Source organism: Lissotriton helveticus, chromosome 4_1, assembly GCF_964261635.1.
Source record: "Lissotriton helveticus chromosome 4_1, aLisHel1.1, whole genome shotgun sequence".
Taxonomy (NCBI): domain Eukaryota; kingdom Metazoa; phylum Chordata; class Amphibia; order Caudata; family Salamandridae; genus Lissotriton; species Lissotriton helveticus.
In genome coordinates this window covers 551,503,951-551,515,763 of record NC_136063.1, presented here as the reverse complement: position 1 = coordinate 551,515,763, position 11,813 = coordinate 551,503,951, and the positions used below count along the sequence as shown (strand labels likewise).

The window sequence follows — 11,813 nt, the reverse complement described above, 5'->3', positions numbered from 1 at the left end:
CACCTGCCACCGTCCCCTCCTGCACTAGCAGCACCCCCTATCCTACTCTGACTGACTCATTCACCTGCCACCGTCCCCTCCTGCACTAGCAGCACCCCCTATCCTACTCTGACTGACTCATTCACCTGCCACCATCCCCTCCTGCACTAGCAGTACCCCATGCCCTGCTCTGACTGACTCATTCACCTGCCACCGTCCCCTCCTGCACTAGCAGCACCCCCGAATCCTGCTCTGACTGACCTGCCACTGTCCACTCCTGCACTCGCAGCACCCCCATGCCCTGCTCTGACTGACTCATTCACCTGCCACCGTCCCCTCCTGCACTAGCAGCACCCCCACGTCCTGCTCTGACTGACTCATTCACCTGCCACCGTCCCCTCCTGCACTAGCAGCACCCCTATCCTACTCTGACTGACCTGCCACCGTCCCCTCCTGCACTCACAGCACCCCATGACCTGATCTGACTGAGTCATTCACCTGCCACCGTCTCCTCCTGCCCTCGCAGCACCCCCATGCCCTGCTCTGACTGACTTGCCACCGTCCCCTCCTGCACTCGCAGCACCCCCATGCCCTGCTCTGACTGGCGACAGTCTCCTCCTCTACCTGCTTTCAGGGGTAGTTTACCCGGACCGCCTTTCCCCATGCCGTGCAGCAGAGCGCTGCCAGCGCCGCCCCGCGCGCCCACAGCCTGCTCTGCGGGCGGACTGCGAGAGCCAGGGCCGTCTCTTCAGGGCGGGCCCTTCCCAGTCCGCCCAATGGCGGTGCCGAGGGGCGGCCCGGGCGGCAGCACCGCCCAGCAGCGCCCATGGTCTGTCAGTCAGTATAAACCAGCTTTCCCGATCGGCCCTCGCAGTGCCTTCAGTTCTTGAAGTAGTTAAAAGTGTGAAGAGAGGCGGAGGCCGGCGGATTTTAAAGAAGCTCAGTCAGGAGACGGGGAGCAATCCACGGTCCCGGAAGCTCCCGGTGCTTTCAGGAGTGCGGACTGGCTCTGGGGCGCCCCGAAGCTACGCACACTCTTTGCTGTCCTCAAGGCGGGCTGCCCTCTCCCCCTCCGGTCGGAATGAACATCCTGCTGGAGCTGCTGGTGGTCACGCTGAAGGTGCTCTGGGCCTTCGTGCAGGCGGCGGGGCGCTGGCTGGTGCGGCCCCGGGAGAAGAGCGTGGCGGGCAAGCTGTGCCTGGTGACGGGCGCCGGCGGCAGCCTGGGCCGGCTCTTCGCCCTGGAGCTGGCCCGGCGCCGGGCGGTGCTGGTGCTGTGGGACATCAACAGCCAGAGCAACGAGGAGACGGCCGAGCTGGTGCGGGCCGTGTACCGGGACATCCAGGCCGGCGACGCGGAGAAGCAAGGTAAGGGGTTGTGTGTTGGCATTGCGTAAGGGCGCACTTGTAACTGCCAGCCATACGGGACTCTGCCCCACGGCACACTGCCATGCACTGGCATAGGGCAAGAGCCACCTGACAGTCCGAGAGCTGCTTGGGACTCTCTGCCATGCACTGACATACAAAGTGTGCGCAGACCACACCGCCTGGCACAGGGGCACCAGTAACTCTGCCACTCTTATCAGACGGCACCCCCTCTGACATAAAGCGTGCACAAACCACACCGCGTTGTACACAGGACGCTTCGCACTAAACGGGATGTTCTGCCTTGAACATGCTGCCAATGTTACAAAACGCACACTTTTGCCACATGGCATATTGACACGCGCAGGCCAATATTCACATACCCGACATTCTTCCAGCACACGAACACACCACCTGCTGCAGCAAGGCCGCCTGTTATGCTTAGGTGTTCATTTAATGTTGCCTGGCATAGCAGATACACAGGGCACTTCACCATGCGCTGCCTACCAGAAATCACAGCGTCTGGCACGGTTCCCACGAGTAACTGCAAACTCTGCACCCAAACTACACGCTTGCAGTCTTATGAGCATTGCATAGCGCAACAAAACCGTGATTATAACAGTCCACATGCAGGCACCGATGCCCTAATGCCACATGCAGCAATACCTGTCCTGTCGCACTCGGTACATAAAGAACACTGGCCTGCAACAGTAAACTGCATGCTGCATTGAATAATACCAGCGCATTGCGCAGACATCGCTTGCTAGTTACACAACGCTCTAAAATCCACAAGTTTCTTAACACCTCGGGCTCCAGGGTACTCTTCACTGACCGGGCCTTTTGCCTTGCACTGGCACACCAACTGCAAGAAATCACACCGGAAGCGGGAGAGCTGTTACACGGCACCCACTGTAAAATTGCCAGGCGTTGTGCGCGTTATTTGTAACAACTTGCTCTACCATACAGAGGGTAAGCTGTGAAGATGTCCCGTTGATTGACATTTTGGCACAGACTGATCACTTGTAGTTTGGAGTAATCTATCTATAACGGAGCGTATCGGAACCAAGTTTCTGGGGTTCATTTACTAGCACCATGGTGGGTCGGCACTGGTCATCACCACGGTTTGGCGCAGCCATGTCCTTTTGTTCAAATCTGGTGCCGCACTGTGTTCACTCACCACAGTAAACCACACAGTGCACACTGACTCTAGTAACACTCTCGGACACGGCAGGCGGCGTCCAGTAGTCACAAAGCCCTGCCTACGCTAACTCGCAATACATGTCACGCTGCATAAAGCGCCCTTTACTCTGTACTGCAGGCATCAGAGTATGGTCAGGGTGGCATGGAACGACCGCCCGTGAATAGGCGAGTAGTGTTTCGTTGTGCCACCAAGCGCAGATTTTTGGTTCTGTAGTGGCAGATGCTCGGAGGACAGACCTCTCCGAAATCATCTATTGAGTCACTTAGTTCTGTTCCAAGAACTCAGCTTTACGTCACTCCATGCGGCGTTTCACCAAATGACCTGGATTCGAAGATAAACGACAGCACACATTTTCACTGCCGTGGTACTAGGCAATGGTGAAAAAGTGAACATGTGCGCTAATTGTGAAGTTACATTTAAGACATGTTAGCAATTTCCTTTAAATTGTGTTTAACTGGAGCTTCTTTTAACTGCTCTAACTACATCCACGGCTCCATTGTAGGTAGCTCTTCGATCCACAAGGCAGCGTGCCCTGTTTATAGATACACAGGGCTTCTTACCTCTTTCATCTGCAAGGCAAAGGGCACATGAATCAACTTGGCACTGCCTTCATCAGGTTACCTAGCCTTGCACGGCACATAAACCATCTTTGCTCTCCCCTGACTTCCACCAGCTGTGCCACTCTGCATTGTTTCCTATCCTTGAGCCGCAATGCCGTGTGGTGCCACTTATAAGCGCTCTGCCTTACAAATCCACACAATACTGCAAGGAGAGCTTTATACCACCACCCACAAGTCTGCATTGTGCCACTAATTTTCTGCCCATGAGACAGTTTGCACAACGCTCTCCAGCCCTATTGCATAAACGGGTATCACATGCATATCCTACAGATTTACCTCAGTTTTGTCATTGGGAAAAGGACACTTCTTGCTTCGATGGGTCATCCATCTTACTCCGCTCATATCTTTGAACTCATGGGTTGGTCATCTTCCGGACTCTGATCACAAGTTCCCCTGAAGTAGATATGAAAACATTAGGACTAGCATAGAACACAGTGAAATAGATGACCTTGCAGAGAGCAAGAGATCCTTCCAGGGTCTATTGAGATTTGTAAAATGAGGTTTTCTCTACAGTATTTTTCCAGGAATATGTTTTCCTCAATTTTAACGAAGTGTTTGTTATGAACTTTTCTTTAACTATAGTGCTTAGACAACCTTCCACGTCCCTTGCTATACACTGTAGCCTTCAGTCTTCCACCTTCCTTGCCTACTCTGGGCTTTGGCCAGTCTTCCATCCTCCCCGCACCCTGTGGCTCTCAACAATCTTAAATCCCCCCCTTGCACATCACACACATCTTAGAACACTGTGGGCAGCCTTTCACCCTCCGTGCACACTGGGCCTTGGGCAGACTTCAGTAAGCCTTCCATTCTGTGGTTCTTGAGCAGCCGTCTAGCTTTCTCGCTCACTGTAAGCTTTTGGGCAGTCTTGGATCTTCCTCGCTCACTGTAAGCTTTTGGGCAGTCTTGGACCTTCCTCGCTCACTGTAGGCTTTTGAGCAGTCTTGGACCTTCTTAGCTCACTGTAGGCTTTTGAGCAGTCTTGGATCTTCCTTGCTCACTGTAGGCGTTTTGGCACTCTTGGACCTTCCTCGCTCACTGAAGGCTTTTGAGCAGTCTTAGACCTTCCTCGCTCACTGTAGGCTTTTGAGCAGTCTTGGGCTTTCTTAGCTCACTGTAGGCTTTTGAGCAGTCTTGGACCTCCCTCGCTCACTGTAGGCTTTTGAGCAGTCTTGGACATTCCTTGCTCAGGGTAGGCTTTTGGGCAGTCTTGGACCTTCCTTGCTCACTGTAGGCTTTTGGGCAGTCTTGGACCTTCCTCGCTCACTGTAGGCTTTTGGGTAGTCTTGGACCTTCCTCGCTCACTGTAGGCTTTTGGGTAGTCTTGGACCTTCCTCGCTCACTGTAGGCTTTTGGGCAGTCTTGGACCTTCCTCGCTCACTGTAGGCTTTTGGGTAGTCTTGGACCTTCCTCGCTCACTGTAGGCTTTTGGGTAGTCTTGGACCTTCCTCGCTCACTGTAGGCTTTTGGGTAGTCTTGGACCTTCCTCGCTCACTGTAGGCTTTTGGGCAGTCTTGGACCTTCCTCGCTCACTGTAGGCTTTTGGGTAGTCTTGGACCTTCCTCGCTCACTGTAGGCTTTTGGGTAGTCTTGGACCTTCCTCGCTCACTGTAGGCTTTTGGGCAGTCTTGGACCTTCCTCGCTCACAGTAGGCTTTTGGGCAGTCTTGGACCGTACTCGCTCACTGTAGGCTTTTGGGCAGTCTTTGACCGTACTCGCTCACTGTAGGCTTTTGGGCAGTCTTGGACCTTCCTGGCTCACTGTAGGCTTTTGGGCAGTCTTGGACCTTCCTGGCTCACTGTAGGCTTTTGGGCAGTCTTGGACCTTCCTGGCTCACTGTAGGCTTTTGGGCAGTCTTGGACCTTCCTCGCTCACTGTAGGCTTTTGGGCAGTCTTGGACCTTCCTCGCTCACTGTAGGCTTTTGGGCAGTCTTCCACCTTCCTCGCTCACTGTAGGCTTTTGGGCAGTCTTCCACCTTCATTGCTCACTGTAGGCTTTTCGGCAGTCTTCCACCTTCATTGCTCACTGTAGGCTTTTCAGCAGTCTTCCACCTTCCTTGCACACTGCACACCTCGGACAGTCTTCCAATCTCGTTTCACATTGTGGCCTTTGGTCAATCTTCATCTTTCCTGACCGACTTAGGGCTTTAGGCAATCTCCCACCTTACTTGCACACTTTAGCCTTTGGGCAGGTTTTGACCATCCTTGCTCACTGTGGCCTTTGGTAGTCTTCCACTTTACTTGCTTACTGTATGCCTTGGGCAGTCTTTCACTTTCCTTGCAGACTGAGGGTTTTTAAGGCAGCCTTCTACACTACTTGCCAGTTCTGGCCTTTGGATGGGGTTCTGCCTTCCTCCCTCACTGTGTGCTTTGGGCTGTCTTCAACCTTGTGGTCCGTCAGCTAGATTGTCAACTTTCTTGCTGGAAACCAGGGTTCGAGCCTCGGGGTCGTGTCCACATCCTATGATTCTGGGCAAATCACTCAATCTCCCCGTGCCTGAATTTGTAACGTAACCAGTGCTCACGTAAAGCGCTCCAATACTTTCGGGTCGAGTTCGCGCCATATAAATCTGCATTAAAAAAAAAAAAAAACCTTTCTCACTCACTAGGTTCAGGCAGTCTTCCGCCATACTTGCACACTTTGGGCAGTTTTTCACCATCCCCGTTCACTGTGGCATTTGACTGTGATCCACCTTGCTTGCATACCGTATGCCTTGGGCAGTCTTTCACTTTCCTTGCAGACTGAGGGTTTTAGGCAGTCTTCTGCAGTGCTTGCCGAATTTGGGCTGTCTTCCGCCTTCCTTACTCACTGTGGGCTTGAGGCAGTCTTCCGCCTTCCTTGCTTACTGTATCCCTTCAGGAGTTTTAGCTGGTGGTCTAGCCAACTTGCTGTTGGCTTTGGAGAGCCTGGAATTAGGGCACTGCTCCAACCTCCTCACACATTGTTGGCTTTGGGCAGTTCCTCAATGTGCTGTGGGTAGTCTTAACTTTCTGAGCTTTGGGCATTCTAAACCTTCAGTATACACTATATTATTTGGGCAACCTTCCACCTTCCTTGCTCACTGCAAGCCATGAGGAGTCTTCCAACCTTTTTGCACACCGCATGCAAAAAGGAATCTTCCAACCTTTTTTCACAGTGCGGTCTTTAGGCAGTTCCACTTTCCAAATACTGTCCTTTGGGTAGTATTCTACATTCCTTGCAGACCGAGAGCTTTGAGCAGCCTTCGAAAGCCACAACGTTCCGAAGCCTTTGGCTTGTTGTCCAATCTCATTGCACACTGCTGGCTTTGGGTAGCTGTCCAACCTCCTTGCACACAGCAGGGTTTATGAAGTGGTCCACCCTCTTTGCACACCGTGGGTTTTGAGGAGTCGTCCAACCTTCCCCCACGCTTTGGATGGTCAATCAATGTTCTCATACACTCTGGGTGGTCCTCCAACCTCCACGGACATGCTTTGAGTGGTCATCCAATTTCTGCGCACACTGTGGGCTTCGTGCAGACATTCAACCGTCTGCTTTGAACAAGCGTCCCGTCATACCTTTGTGCACACGGTGGGTTTTGAGCGGATGTGACGTCATACCTCTGCGCACACTGTGGGCTTTGGGTGGACATCCAACCTTCTTGCTCACTGACTGACTGACTGAAGTATTTATTAAGCGCACTTATGCCGTGGCGTCTTGTGGGGCTTGAAGTGATATCTAACCTCCTTGCACACTCTGGGTTTTGGGAGGACGTTCAACCTCTGTACACATTCTGGGCGGATGTCTAACCTCCACGCACATGCTTTGGGTGGTCTCTCAATCTCCTTGTACACTATGGGGCTTGGGTGGTTGTCCAGCATGGGATTTGGGTAGACTTCCAACCACCTAGAAAAATGTGGGCCTGCTTTGCTTTGCCAAACGCCCTCAATGGGGAAAGAGAGGATTAGTTGGTACCTAAAACATATTCTAACTTTGACACTTTATGAAGAGGGAGGCAAAGAAATACGGACACTGTGGAAAGCCTATAGGATGTGAAGAGAAAAAAACCCAATAAATCGCAGAACTACAGACAGTGGGACTAGGGTAGTGTTTTCACCCATTGCACACTGTGTGTTTTGGATAGTCATAACACCTCTTTGTGGCATATTCAACCCATTCTCAAATACGCTTGTTTGATTAATGTTAACCACCCTCTTGTTCGATGTACCGAGCATTGCGTCTGTTGGTAAACCTCTCTGTTTGAAGTGTTAAAGCTGCTCCAAATAAAGTGTGCGCTTGGGCTAGCTTATACAGCTCTGTGTTAACTTGTCTACTTTGTGCACTTTAGGAAGTTTACACACATCCCACTGTACAGTGTAGTCTTTAGGTAGTCATATCGTGCCCTAGAGGGCATGTTAGGGCAGTGTTGATGTTTCTTCAGTCCCATACTTGAGGATGTTTTGGGGTTGGAAAAGGGGCCTGTGTTCTTAACCTAAATTGTAGTTGAGACTTCTGCTACACACATGCCGAACATCCTCGTCATTTAATGAGTAGTCGTTATAAGTTCTGTTTGAGTGAGAAAGGTTATTAAATACACTATGTTTTTCACTCGTCTTTGCCCCTTCAGCACAGTTCTAGTTTGCCTCCTTGGTAGTCTGTGATTGCTGATGGCCACGCCCCTCCTGACTGCTAACTTAGAAATTGCGTTGTCCAATTAGTCTGACTCAGTTATTACTACTGACACCAATTGGGGGCATCTTAGACTTATGCCACTCTCTTTATACCTTAGTAATACTAATGCACAATGGACCAACTTCCAGATTCACTTGAGCAAACCTTGTTAAATTACAATTGCCTTTGATCGCCTCGAAGATATCCCAAGCGCCCTCCGCACATGAATCAGTACAGTTCTTTGTCACTAGAATTAAGTTTGAGTCTCAGATGCTCTATACAACTTTCTTTGGCGCCACATCATAGGGGACCAAGTGGTTCAGAATTTTGTGATTGAGAAATAGAAGCTGGCAAGCTTCAGTGTCCAGTATCTCCCTATACGCCAGAGTTGCTCTCGTTGTTTCTGATGCACCTAATCTGGCAGTGTTGCAAGTGTTCCCCCGTCCCAGTGAAAGAGCATATCGGATGGAGAGAAATGTTATTTTACACAGTAGTCCTGCCCTGTTAGTAACTAAAAGACCCTTCATTTTTGCTGTGATGCTGTATTGCAGAATGCATAGAGGGCTTAACTCATCCTGAATAGTCCCTATTTGAAGAACACATTTGCCACAAGGTCTGAAGAACTGGCCTTATGATTATGAAACATTTGTGAAGTTTTCTGAGGAGAGGGGTGTGGGCGTGTGATAATATCACGCAGAGCATGTTGCAAATTTGTTTTTTACTGCTGAATAGTACAGAAGTCACTGTCCATCATTTTTTTAGATCGAGAGGTCACTTTGAAGATTACTTCTTTCCAGCAATTTTCTGTGGGGTACTGTCTTGACTTTTTAAGGATGTGAATGGCTCCACAAAATGTGGCTGAACCAGACTTTCTCTCCGCATTGTTAGCGGAGCCTGGTGATGTTACTGTCCTCCATGAAGACTTTGCCTTTCTCACTTCTTCCGAGTGGGGATTGGTCATCTCAATTCCATGTTAGTGGTGCCTGGCTCTCTTAATTCCTTACCAGTGGCAACTGGCTGTCTCTATGCCTTCTTAGTGGGGCGTGGCATTTGCACTCCACCTCTAGTGGAGTTAGGCTCTCTTGCTCGCTATATGTCTGGTTTTCTCACTCCTGCTGCTCATTTGCTTTTCATTGCCGTCTTGTGTATGTTTACTGTCACACATTGCTTAATTTGGTCGTGCTCTATTTTTGGGTATTGGGACTTATTTTTCACTCTCAGACTTTGATCCAGAACAAGAGTGAGAGAGACAGAAAAGGGGGAAGGAAATACGAGAAAACAGTGACAAAGGGAGCAAACGGGCATGGAAAAACCCTGCACACATGAGATAAAGGAGCATGGAGTGTATGGTGCTGGATGAAAGAGGTATCGGGTAAAGACTATGTAGTCTTGGTTTGCATAACACCAACATTTAGCATCACTGACATGAGAGGAGAGAACCTTTAGTCCGGTTCAATATTCTTTTACAAATTATGAACTGCTTCATGCAACATTTCTTACATAAGCTCAAAAAAACGTTATAATGTCGAAATGAACGTTTGGACCCCATGTCTTTTCATGAACCACATACCGTGAGCATGTAGTAATAATACATACTATTGGTCAATGTATGAAAAAGTTGTGAGAGGGAGCTTGTTTTTGGTCCTGGTTCGTGTTCAATGCTTCTATTTCCTTTCACACTTTTATGTCCTATATTTTGTGTGGATTTCCCTCAGGCTCATGTTGGTTTCCCTTGTAACATGTGTCAATGCCTCATTTAGTGGAGATGATTAACTCTGGACTATGATGTGTGTTGTTCCTCTTTGTGACTACACTAATTTCCCCTTACAGCATCTGAGGCTGCCATCAGGGGCGCTGTGGTGGAGGAAGAGGTTACTCCCTGCCGCAACCTGGAGGTCTACACCTACACATGTGATGTGGGCCGGCGTGAGAGTGTGTACCAATGTGCCGAGCAGGTCCGAAGGGAGGTGGGAGATGTCTTTCTACTGCTTAACAATGCAGGCGTAGTCTCTGGCCACCACCTGCTGGAATGCCCCGACGAGCTCATCGAGAGGACTATGATGGTCAACTGTCACGCTCACTTCTGGGTAAGGACCCCCTGAGGAAAATACGGATGTATCTTGTTGGTGAACTCCTGCTCGAGGCACCCACTTGCTCGAATGCTAATATGTTGCACAATAGATCATGATTACAAGAAGTGTAGCACAAATCTTGCTCTACAGTTCACGAATCCGATAGTGGCCAATATCTGTTGCTTAAAGTGTTATGGGGGAGGGCAGGGTAGGGTATACAGATAAGAGGTGCCATGGACGTTTTTTCCCCAAATGCATTTGCCAGAAAACTACATTAAAAATTTCACTGGCAGGTGACCAGTCCATGCCTCGGGTTTAACCAGGGCCACTTGAATTAAGCGAGCAGGGAGCACTAAATTATATGGAACTCATGCAAATCATGCAGCAAGAACAGGGAAATTATGTGAATTAATGGGACACATTTTGTGATAGTGTTACTTCATTATTTCTGCACGTTAAAACGGTCTTAGGAAAGGTTCCACCTCATTAGTACTGTTTTAACACCGAAATACAGCAATAAGCAATTAAAATGTAACTGGTCAACCTATGCAAAGGGCATTCTACTGTGCAGGAAAATGTGTTGCTATGTTTTAGTAACGTTTGAGTGAGAAAAAATGTTTTGTTAAAATGGGTTGTGTTGATGGGTCGTATGGCACTTCCACAGTTTTGCGGAAAATGCAGGAGCCACAGAATCGCTTAATTCCAGTGGCTCTACTGTCATTCACTGTCGCTGACCACCTGTGTTGATTATAACGTTGATCTGTCATATGACTGAGCTCACTGAACTTTAAGCCTGGTTAGTTTACTTCCACTTTACCCAGTCACTGAATGCCAATTTCTTTTGAACCCCCTGCATCTTGTATCCAAAAGCCAGTAACCAGGCGGTCCATGCTGGTGCTTTAAAAAACAAAACAAAAAAACCCCTTTTTTTCTACACTTTTTTTTTTTCCTTTCTTTCTTTTTTGCTTTTGTATTCGATAGTGTCCAACCCTTTGTTATTATTTAGTGCTTTTCGGGCAATGCTCTGTATGTCTCACTTCGTATCCTTTTGTTGGTATCCGGTCTTGGCTACAAATGGCAGTGATATTGGGGGGAGGAGGATTTAGATAAAAGTAACAATCAGTACATAAGAAAAATGTGGCATTGCTACTGTCTGGATTTGTGCCCAAAACCACGTTGCGGTGTCGAACCTAGGACTATGTTCCTCCTGCTTTCAGCCTATCCTGCTTTTATATTTGCATCCCCATCACTTTCAGCAGAGCTGCACAAACGCTACATACAGTAGTGTACATGGCTGTAGGCTGTCTGATACAGCCAAGCATTTTAAAGTTGGGCTTTTTGATAAACACAAATGGTAATTTGGGCCAATTATTAATTGGGAGCAGTAGCACTGAGACGAGTCGCAAAATATATCTCTCTCGTTTTTTTTATTGAGAGCTCCTTTGCCAGTAGCAGCATAGCCACTAATCCGCGTAATGCGTATGACAGTAAGCCTCACATGGCACAATGGGTTCTTCATGCTACAGCAGCTCATTATGGAAAATCCTTTTTAATTGGAACGCTTTTCAGTAGACACAAATTTAAGATTTTCTAAATCTTCCCACTTGAAAAGGTAAGAATTTCTTTATTCTAATAAGATTAGTGGATTTTTTTGGGCATTTTGTTTTCCCGAAAGCATTGCTTACGCACTGTAGAAGCTTGTGAGCGTGAATGTCACAAGTTACATTTTCACGGGCCATCTAAGCCTTTCATTTTTTATATTAACACTCCAGCCTTAAGAACACTCAACAGTATACAGAAAAGTACACAACCTTGTATGTTCATCAAATATATTGGTTTTTTGGGGGGGGGGGGGGGGGGGTTCCGCCTACTGGCCTCTTCTTCTTCATTTTAGACTTTAACCAACACGTTTTTCGTTGTACAAGGGCGTACCCCACGACTTCCTCCGAG

General features: G+C 48.8%; 1 protein-coding gene across 1 annotated transcript in view; it reads left to right on the top strand.

Annotated features, from left to right (window-relative positions):
- The first annotated feature begins 798 nt into the window (after nt 1–798).
- RDH10 (retinol dehydrogenase 10) overlaps nt 799–11,813 on the top strand; it is a 117,355-nt gene continuing 106,340 nt past the window's right edge. Inside the window, exons 1-2 of the mRNA XM_078687142.1 lie at nt 799–1,346; nt 9,622–9,878. Of these exons, the coding sequence (XP_078543268.1) occupies nt 1,061–1,346; nt 9,622–9,878 (543 nt within the window). The 5' untranslated portion in view covers nt 799–1,060. The remainder of the gene's footprint in view (nt 1,347–9,621; nt 9,879–11,813) is intronic.